The sequence below is a fragment of the Electrophorus electricus genome, chromosome 24 (assembly GCF_041902795.1).
Source record: "Electrophorus electricus isolate QZ-2024a chromosome 24, ASM4190279v1, whole genome shotgun sequence".
NCBI classification, from domain to species: Eukaryota; Metazoa; Chordata; class Actinopteri; order Gymnotiformes; family Gymnotidae; genus Electrophorus; species Electrophorus electricus.
Window position 1 is genome coordinate 1262476 of NC_137520.1, and position 11150 is coordinate 1273625.

The following is an 11150-nucleotide window of genomic DNA, read 5'->3' on the forward strand; positions in this document are numbered from 1 at the left end:
TATTAGCCATTTACTTAAACAAGTAATACAAACATTTATTCAAACCAACAATACAAAAGCACAACAAACACCATTAACTATATATTAAAACCCACTGACAAACAAAAGCTATTCATAAATATAAGCAGACTAAAATCTGCACCAAATACAAGCTTTTGTTAATTTACTGTGAACAGAGGAGATAAACCTTAATGAAATACAAATGAGTTAAACTGCAGATGTATTCATTAAAATGCAAATATTATTTTAAAACTATATGACTTTAAACTGAAGTATCAAACTGAAAGTACACGGTCACTTATGTGATCTCATGGAGGAACACCGCCATCTGTTGTTTGAGTCTTGTATAGCAGTTTGCTCTTTTCAGTAAAAAGGTTTAGTCCTGTATGCTCACAATCATATAGTTTAAAAAAAACAATCCCAGAACCTGATTCAGGGGAACAAATTTTGGAGCTGACACAACTAACACAACAATACAGGCAGAAAAGACACCAACGAAAACAAATCTATTCCACGGATTACGAGGGCACTTTGGCAGGTGGTTATATTTAAATATTTAAAATGTATGAAGCTACAGAATACAGGTGAAGGATTAGGAGATATTGCTCCAGTATAAACTGGAGTTTGTTATGAACAATATGAAAAACATTAATGTCATACAGAGGCACAAATTAAGAAGTCTTTATTCCCACGTTCCTCTTCTTTGTAAAATAAATTATAATAGACTGTATAGTCCATAAATAAAGGGACAAGCTGCGGTTGAAAACAATGCTACCTAAAACCTGAAATCTGACTTGTACATATAATCACTGTGCAGGGCTGGGTTGGTCAGTCATTCCTGGCTCACTCACAGCCATACCCTGGCAGTCCTGGACTGCTTGGTCACAGCTGGGCTTGATCCGAATGCCAGTCTTACCACAGAACGTGTTCTGAAAGTCCTGAAGCAGAAGAGATGTTTTTTACAGGATGAGAGTAATTATATCATCACTCATTGGCCTTGTTTGGTCATGGAGAACTGTACAAAAGCGTTCTCACTGATAAAGACTATAAATCCAGTCTGGTGGATGCTGCACCTGTTTGAGGGAGTCTCCGTACATCTCTCTAATGTACTTGAGAAAGGCCGTAGTCCATTGTAGCGTTGTGGCTTTGTCAGTGTCAGTGTTGCAGAACGGCACCAAAAGATTCAGCTCATCACAGCACAGCCGTATCCTTCTCCTGCCAAACAGGATACATTACAATGTGAAGTCTGTGATCAAATGTGAGGTTTTAGGAGGCTTGTCACCTAACAAATTACACATTCTACAATTTTATTTTTTTAAACCGATGAAAAGGAGTGTAATGATGAGTAGTTACAATTAAATTCGATTCAACATACTGGGTTCACAATTTGATAATTACAAAATTTTAATCATAATATGAATGAAGAAAAAATAATAAATATTCCTTTTTAAATCAGAAGTATAAGCAATAAGTATAAGCAAATTTTTCATTTCACCTGTATAAATATGTGCCAAAACAGTTTTAGTCCCCTGCAATTAAAGTTTCTAGGTTTAAAATTGTAAACAAAAATGTACAATTCACCATATCTTAAATAATAGTGACATTTAAATTGCAAATTAAACAATCTCAGACTGCTTTCAAACACTCATGGTTTAGTTAACATTTATAATCTAGGATACTGAATTTGTTGTTTTCAGAAAGAAGCTGACATCTCTGAGCATTTATGATGTCTCCTGCTGTTAGAAAAACTCATTCAATGGAACAGAGGTTTGGCCAGAGGCAAGTACAGTGGGTACAGATGAGAATATTCTTTCCGTCATGGAGAGGACAACTGCTCAGTGGAACTGGTGTTCCTTTCATGTCCATTTCTGCCTGGGCTGTGCGACTGGTTCAGTGAAACAGTGCTCAGACAGATTTTGTAGATGTTCATGTGCTGTTCAAAGGTTCAAAGAGGTTTTATTGTCATTTCAGCTATATACAAGTGCACAACAAAAACGAGACAATGTTCCTCCAGGACCGTGGTGCAACACAAAACAACAATGCAACAGACAACATGCTACACAAGTGCAAACAGTCCAATATAGTGCTAAAATGTCATTAAATAAACAATAATAAATACAGGACAGGACAAATACAAAATGTCTTAGCAGAGTGGATGCATTTTCTGGGTCTCTATAAGAGGCCCCTATTCCCATCATTTCTGTTTCCTCAGCAGTCTGGGATTGTAAATAGTAGACAGAAGTCTTTCTTGAGGCAAATATAGACTGACGTCTTCTCTCATTTTCACACATGCAACCAAGGCAAACAAACTTTAACTAAACCTGTAATTCAAAATATTTGTACATTCTCTGTTCTTACTTTAACTTGAAATGTTTATATTTTACAACCATCTCTGTAAAATAGTTGTGTTCAAAATAATAGCAGTCCAACATGACTAACCAGATCAATCACTGTTTTTAGTAGAAATTATATTACTACATGGCAAATAACTTCCCAGGAGGTGTAGTAGAGTCATAGAAAACCATCAGACCCAAAATTCATGATATGCATGCTGAGTTTGTGTAATTGAATAATTAATTGAAACAGGCATGTTCAAAATAATAGCAGTGTGGAGTTCAATTAGTAAGGTCATTCATTCTGTGGAAAAACAGATGTCAATCAGATGGCCCTTATTTACAGATGAAGCAAACACATGTTGTACATGTATTTCTCTCTGAAAACCTGAGAAAAATGGGTCGTTCCAGACATTATTCAGAAGAACAGCGTACTTTGATTAAAAGATCGATTGGAAAGGGGAAAATGTATAAAGAAGTGCAGAAAATGCTCGGCTAAAATTATCTCTAATGCTTTAAAATGAAAAGCAAAACCAGAGAAACGTGGAAGAAAACGGAAGACTACCATTCGAATGGATCGAATAGCCAGAATAGCAAAGACTCAGCCAATGATCAGCTCCAGGGTGATCAAAGACGGTTTGAAGTTACCTGTGAGTACTGTGACAATTGTGTGAAGCTAATCTAATCGTCAAGAAGCCCCCACAAAGGCCCATTGTTTAAAAAAAAAAAAAAAAGATGTGCTGAAGAGGTTACAATTTGCCAAAAGAACACCTAGACTGGTCTAAAGAGAAATGGAGAAACATTTTGTGGACTGATGGAAAGTAAGATTGTTCTTTTTGGATCCAAGCGCCGCAGACAGTTTGTCAAGATGCCAAACATTGAATTTAAGCCACAGTACACTCTGAAGACAGTGAAGCATGGTGGTCCAGGCATCATGATATGGGGATGTTTCTCTTACTATGGTGTGGGGCCTATTTATCGCATACCGGGGATCATGGATCAGTTTGCATATATCAAAATACTTGAAGAGGTAATACTTGCCTTATGCTGAAGAGGCAATGCCCTTGAAATGAGTGTTTCAACAAGAAACCAAGCATCTTGGTTCCAGACCAACAAAATTAAAGTTATGGTGTGGCCAGCCCAATCCCCGGACCTTAATCCGATAGAAAACTTGTGAGGGGACATCAAAAATGCTTTTGCTGAGGCAAAACCAAGAAATGCAGAGGAATTGTGGAAAGTTTTCAAATCATCCTGGGCTGGAATAGATGTGCTGAAGAGGTTACAATGTTCACAGGTGCCAGAAGTTGGTTGACTCCATGCAACACAGATGTGAAGCAATTCTCAGACACAATGGTTATACAACTAAATATTAGTTTAGTGATTCACAGCAATGCTAAATCCTAAAGATTTTTCAGTTTATGCAGTAAAGGTTTGTGAAGAAAAATGCAGACACTGCTATTTTTTTTTAACAGCCCAATATTCATTATCTTCATTTTCTGTAAAGTAATTTAAAAATGTATATATTTTTCTTCATGTTTTGATTTAGAATATAATGTGCAGTGTTCCCAATGCATGGAAATAAAAAATATTATAAGTATTCTGAGCTTTACTCATGTTTGTAAACACAATGCTATTATTTTCAACACAACTGTATATTCAATGAAACATTTTAACTTTTACAAACACCAATAAATGAAATCATCGTGATCGTGTAGATACAGTTACGCATGCATATTCAGTCTGTTAACAACATCCTCATGCTGTCTGTGGTGTATATGGGGTAAAGTTTGAAATCTGGGGTCCAGAGCAGTGCTCTGACCAGCTGATAATGATGGCAATTTTGAAAACTTTGATCCATTAAACTGACACCACTAGGACAGGACTTCTACCTGCGGTCTCTCTCCTTGCTGTTGTGTCTCTCCCTGCGCTGAGTGATCTCTAGAGGAGATCCTGTTCTCCTACTAGGTTTGGACCCAGGCATCACACTCGATGATTTCCAGTCTCCGGGGCCCTGTACAATGTTGGGCACCCGAACCTGGACAGACCTGGGTCTTCGTGTCTTAGCACGCTTCACTGGAGGGGCTTCTTTCCCCATCACCTTGTCTTTTTAACCACAGCAAGGGAAATGTAAAAGAAAAAAAAACACTGTTGGAGAAGACTGCAGTAGAAAGGAGCACAGCAAAATATATAAACAATTATGTAAGGTATGGGAGAAAATTAAGATGGCAGACCAAATCTTGACATTTTAACTAAAAGATGAAAAAGATCAATTCTTTAAAATGTATCCTTTCACACACATGTATTACCACGAAGAAAGGCAAGCAACTAAGGGTTCTAAAATGACACCTACTTTCAAGGTTGATCCCCCCTTGATCACCAGCTGCGTCAGTGTGAATGATACATGAGGCTCTTAACAGAGAGTCAGCTTTCTTATCTGGTCTGTAACTGAAGGTAAAGTTCCTGGGAGCGACCATATCTGGATGTTTGCTGCCCTGCAATATCTGAGGGAAGTGACCTGAACCCTAGAATATAATGATTTTATGAATTCTATTGCAAGAAATAGAGCTCAAATTGTTATTTAAAAAATTCTACATTCACAAAATCTTGAATGACTGCAAGGTCGATACCTAGAAACAGTCCTCAAAGTGACAAAACTCTCATACATTTTCAAATTCATTTACTCTTGAGTACCTGACTTCGAGTGGGAGCCAGAGTGTTGAGGAGAGCTCCTCCACATGGATAAGCACACTCTACTGCAGCTGTCTTGTCTGGCTTTGTCCATTTTTCTGACTTTGAATGCATTGCTATGCTTCGTACATCCGTGGAATGATGAAACATTGACAAAAATCTGAGAAAAGTATTATGTAGACACACACAGCAAAGACAGAACACTTATGCTAAACATCATTTTTGCTAAACATATTTCATAAATAAATAACAAGTAGGAATGACTGATAGAACATACGTATTCAAAACTGCTGCCTGTGACTCCTGCTGTCTGCTTAGCTCAGAAGGGCTGCAGTTAAACCTCTTCTCCAAGCACACACGTGCAGCTGGATTGGATCTCCCCTCTAGAGGAGCTGCCCCTCTGTGTTCACAAGGATCCATGCCCCGCTCCCTGGCAGTCTCCACGGCACATCTCACTTTCGCCAGCACGGAATCTGGGACTTCGCTGTAGCTGGTTGGCGTCCTCTCCCCCACAGTTGCACCGCTCCCTGGATCACTGTACAGGACCATTTTAACTTCCCGAATGTCTACCGGTCCTTCATGAGCAGATGCGGAAATGGTGTACTGTACATCTACAGACATTGGACCTGAAGCACTTGGTTGACCAACAGGTGTGGTATGTGGGGGTGAGCTAGCCATGCAGTCGCTCTCACTCTTGGGGTGGTTAGTGAGGATTCCCTCAATATTAGATAGCTGGTGTATCTTGACCTCTTCTGACTCGTTTTGTTCAACAGCCTGCGCTTCCATGTGGGACTGAATAATATGTTGAAGGTGGGTGTATTCTACCTCTGTCATCTCCAAGAGGTTATACTCAGAAGTGACGACCGAGCCTTGATCACAGCCATTTTGGTTGACAAGGACACTGACCGGATCAGATACGTACTGTCCCACAGATGGTGTTACATGCAGTGCTTTGCACGCTACTGAGGTGGTCATTCTTTAAAAAGCAGAGAGAGAAAAACTGTTAGTAAACTGTCCCTCTTAAATCAGGCTAGTGACGCTTCATTCGGTAGCTAGCAAAACACTAGCAAGTTAGCTAACTAACTAGATGGCTGTCAAGACATTTCTGGATTTGATTATAAGCTTAAAACGTTATATCTCCCATCATCTAACTAGTACTCTGTTTCTTAATGACAGAACATAGCTAGCTAAAAGCTATTTTGTGAAACATGCTAAAGCTAACGCTAGTTTCGAGGACATTAACGTTAGCTTACTACCTTTGTTTCCCGCTTGGAGTTGATCTTCGCGCAGGCAAGTCAGGTAGGCTAGCTAGGTTAGCTAATCCTGTCAGCTAAGATAGCTAACCAGCTAGCAGAATTTAGCCCACTAGCTATGTGTATAGATAACTGTACTGACAATACAACACACAAAAAACGATGTTTAAAAAAGGAAAAGAAAGAAAGGGGAAGAAGAGCTGCGGTTACGTTACCTGAGTAAACTGCAGGCGCTGAGTCTCGAGAAGTCTCGTATGAAGTCAAGAGTTAATGGGGAAGGATTCTAATAACGCTCGCGCTCACTGCCAAAACACCAACCGACGTTTACGACGGTTACGATACAGACTAGCGCTGCCGGATCAGACGGTTACGATACAGACCAGCGCTGCCGGATCAGACGGTTACGATACAGACCAGCGCTGCCGGATCAGACGGTTACGATACAGACTAGCGCTGCCGGATCAGACGGTTACGATACAGACCAGACGGTTACGATACAGACCAGCGCTGCCGGATCAGACGGTTACGATACAGACCAGCGCTGCCGGATCAGACGGTTACGATACAGACCAGACGGTTACGATACAGACCAGCGCTGCCGGATCAGACGGTTACGATACAGACCAGCGCTGCCGGATCAGACGGTTACGATACAGACCAGACGGTTACGATACAGACTAGCGCTGCCGGATCAGACGGTTACGATACAGACCAGCGCTGCCGGATCAGACGGTTACGATACAGACCAGCGCTGCCGGATCAGACGGTTACGATACAGACCAGACGGTTACGATACAGACTAGTGCTGCCGGATCAGACGGTTACGATACAGACCAGCGCTGCCGGATCAGACGGTTACGATACAGACCAGCGCTGCCGGATCAGACGGTTACGATACAGACCAGACGGTTACGATACAGACTAGTGCTGCCGGATCAGACGGTTACGATACAGACCAGCGCTGCCGGATCAGACGGTTAGGATACAGACCAGACGGTTAGGATACAGACCAGCGCTGCCGGATCAGACGGTTAGGATACAGACCAGCGCTGCCGGATCAGACAGTTACGATACAGACCAGCGCTGCCGGATCAGACGGTTACGATACAGACCAGACGGTTACGATACAGACCAGCGCTGCCGGATCAGACGGTTAGGATACAGACCAGACAGTTAGGATACAGACCAGCGCTGCCGGATCAGACGGTTAGGATACAGACCAGCGCTGCCGGATCAGACGGTTAGGATACAGACCAGACGGTTACGATACAGACCAGCGCTGCTGGATCAGACGGTTAGGATACAGACTAGCGCTGCTGGATCAGACGGTTACGATAAAGACCAGCGCTGCCGGATCAGACGGTTACGATACAGACCAGCGCTGCCGGATCAGACGGTTACGATAAAGACCAGCGCTGCCGGATCAGACGGTTACGATACAGACCAGCGCTGCCGGATCAGATGGTTACGATACAGATCAGACGGTTACGATACAGACCAGCGCTGCCGGATCAGAAGGTTACGATACAGACCAAGGCTGCCGGATCAGACGCTTCTAACAAGGTCACCTGAGACTGGCACAAATACTTTGGCCAACAAGACTTGTTTTGTTTCTTTAGGTAAATATAACTCGTTTAATCTAATCTAACCTTTGGGTGGGTGGGGGATAAGAAGTAAACTGTGGCTCTCCAGAGTGGGGTACCTTGCAGTTTGGGTATGGTCATCTTGGTGGAGGAAATATGTAAATATATGTAAATGTTATTGTATGTAAATATGTCCTGGTCCATGTGCTGCTCATGAATGGGTTTCCGTTTCAAACCCTAAAATAGTAAAACGGAGAACCACACATCTCCTTATTTTGAATTTTGGATTTTTATATTTTTTTCAATGCATCAAAAACAAATACATGGAATATTATAATTGGACATATTTAGATTTTTGCTCACTTTCTATTGATACATTTTCTTACTTCATGCCTAAGAGGGAGTTAGTAACAGGTTATACAGGTCATGTATACATGTCTATGGGGCACGTAAACGGTACCGTTCTGCTGCAGAAGAGAAGCTTTATGGGAACTTCACACTATGGACTTGTTAATGCTCTTTAGGGTAATACTCGAATCATCTTATTAGAGGATGACTTGACTGGGGAAAATATCAGCCAGATTTTCTGGGTATGCGGTTAAACCTTTGAATAAAAAAGGTTTTTTTAGTAATAACATTAGGTAGCTTAGCTCACCAATGTAAGAAGCTAGAATAGAATCACCAGTGTTGGTGTTAATTCATTTATCTTAAAACTAATGGTAGAAATTTATATTAGCAAAGTGTTTAATTTTATGAATGTGTATCTTGTTCAGAAAATACAGCTTTAACACCAAAAATCTGTCAGTAAGTCAGCGTGTTAGCTAATAGCGTAGATGAGGGGTATGGGTCATTATGGTAAAATAACTACTAACGTAATGTTTTTCTTCAATTATCACATTGCAGTAATCCTTTGCAACATTTGCAATGTTGTGCCAGGTTTTGGCAGGGCATAAGGTTGTATAACTTGCAATTAATGGAAATGTATATAAGAACTTTGGAGTTTTATAATTACAAATTGAAGTCCATCTATTTCTATGCATACTTTTTCCAAAAATTCTTGATCTAGTTAAACTGCAGTTTTTGCTCTGATTGTAATAATGCTTCTGTTATCAGTGGGTTTCCACTTTTAAAATCTAAAACCTAACTTAAACCTATTTCTAATTTTAGTTTTGTTTCTCACATCTGTTCATCTTGCAGATCTTGGAGAGGGGAAGCTGATTCCCAACAGAATCATTATATTGTGGTTTACAGAATGTTCCAGTAATGCTTGACAAAGTCAGAGAAGCTGTGGACACTGAAGACTTATTTGTACTGACAGATGCACAGGGCATTGAAATCCTGGACACTGAAGGTAAAAGAGGTAAAGTTTGTCTTCCTTTGTCTTTGAATAGGAAATAAATCATTTCACTTTCTTTGACAGTTCCATTTTCTGACTTTCAGATTCAATTTCTTAAAACTTTACTTATTGATGGAGAAAGTTGCTATTACAAAAACAACTGCGTAAAATGATAACCAGTCACACAATCACTGAAATAGACTTTTGTCCTGCATTCCTGTCCTGGGAGAACATCCAGTGCTCTGTTTTCACTTCAGCAAGGAAGCAAGGAAACTAAGGTAAAGTGCACTTGGATCACTGTCCACTAAATGTAACTAACTCTAGGTGAAACATTAATGAATCTATAGTTGAATTTAAAAATGTTATGTTTTCCTGGTGACAGGTGTAACATGTTCTAAAGATGTTTCACTGCTTTTTCAGAGATCTTGGCTGACTGGAATGGTTGATTACACACCTTGGCTTGGAGTTTAACTGCATCTGCATGAAGCCCAAAAAGTATTTCATTTTATTGGCAGATTAATAACTAACTTTGAAAAGGCAGTTGGGTTCCTGTGTTGTGCATCTGTCACCAAGGAAGTGCTTTAATTATACTTATTTGGATGACTATTTTTATAAGCGGGACAATTTCTTATTTGTCAATAGAAAACAAATAGTGGTAGTGATAAAGTTCCAAAATGAATATTTATTTTGCAATTAAGTAATTAACATGCAAAATCTACAAGCAATTTCCTGTTTTATATATATATATATATATATAAATAAAAGGAAATTTCAATTAGTTCACCCTGGTGGAGAATAAGAGTAACTTTGGAGGAAATTCATTAACTGCAAAACTTTTTCACTGTGCCTCAATTTGTTTTCTGTTGACATCTTATATCTAAACTATTTGACCATTTTATCAAGTCTATCATGTACATACGTGTTTAGACCATTACAGATTGTAGTCCATCTGTTTATCTGCATACATACCTCAGTGTCAGTCCAGAAACATCCAGCCAATAATGACCTGTGACCACTGCCCGGTGCCTAGAAGAGTGACTAACTGGTGCAGAAACGGATGGGCTACTGTCTGACTTTGCATCTACAAGGTGGACCAACAAGGCACAAGTGTCTAATAGAGTGGACAGTGGGGTTTGTGTGTCTAACAGAGTGGACAGTGAGTGAACACAATGTTTAAAACTCCAGCAGCACTGCTGTGCCTGATCACACACACTAGTGCAGCACTCACTAACACACCATGCCACCATGTCCATGTCAAGTACTTATCTTCAATATACGGAAAGAATCATTTCAGAATAGTTTCAAAATATATGGAGTTTAATGTTAACAGCATTAAAACATCTGGTTTACGTTAAAACCTGCAGCCCAACCCATAATTAGCCACAATTAGGTATTTAAAAACTTGTCATTTTAATTTATATTTGTTAATGCTGATTTTTTTTTGTTTGTGTTTGCTTTTAGTTACGTTGTAGAAAATGGCATTTCTTTCCTTAATTCATTATTTATATAAAATACAGAAATGTCATTGTTTTTCTATTTTAGGATTAGAAAAGGAAATCCAATTAACGAGAGGTTCACGGACTACAGGCGAGCCGAACAATTCTTGTTTCTGCTTTCTTGTACATAAAAGAAAAAAAAGATCCATTTCTTGTTCCTTTCATTTCCAATTGAGTACATGAATAAAGGTTACTTTACATGGCAGCTGAGTAAGCTCATGAACTGGCACTTCAGTTATCAGACTGAGAAAACGCGTAAAAGGGCAGACCTACTCACAAACACCAGACCCTCAGCAAGTAAAACTCACCTAAAACCATATTATACAGGTTTTAAGACCCATTTTAGACAAAGGTACTCAACCACACACGTTCTACAGCCATTGCATGGACATATTAGTGTTTTCCAGTTACTTAAAGTTGGAACACAACACATTTTCTAAATTTTCAGTTAACCCACACGT

General features: G+C 39.7%; 1 protein-coding gene and 1 long non-coding RNA gene across 3 annotated transcripts; one reads left to right on the forward strand and one right to left on the reverse strand.

Moving 5' to 3' along the window:
* Positions 1–101: 101 nt before the first annotated feature.
* On the reverse strand, positions 102–6605 carry LOC113586894 (transcription factor-like 5 protein). The gene is made up of 6 exons (XM_081706825.1): positions 5299–6605; positions 5025–5181; positions 4684–4855; positions 4223–4436; positions 1074–1215; positions 102–938 (listed from the first exon to the last, which is right to left on the reverse strand). Exons 1-6 carry the CDS (start codon positions 5994–5996, stop codon positions 807–809), a joined length of 1515 nt encoding a protein of 504 aa, XP_081562951.1. The 5' UTR covers positions 5997–6605; the 3' UTR covers positions 102–806.
* Positions 6606–7642: 1037 nt separating this feature from the next.
* On the forward strand, positions 7643–11029 carry LOC145653443 (uncharacterized). Of its 2 annotated transcripts, XR_014119716.1 has the most exons (4): positions 7643–7893; positions 9055–9208; positions 9298–9471; positions 9614–11029. It is a non-coding gene; the product is annotated as an uncharacterized LOC145653443 (long non-coding RNA). The 2 variants fall into 2 exon arrangements; XR_014119715.1 differs by having other exon boundaries at positions 9055–9471.
* Positions 11030–11150: the final 121 nt, after the last annotated feature.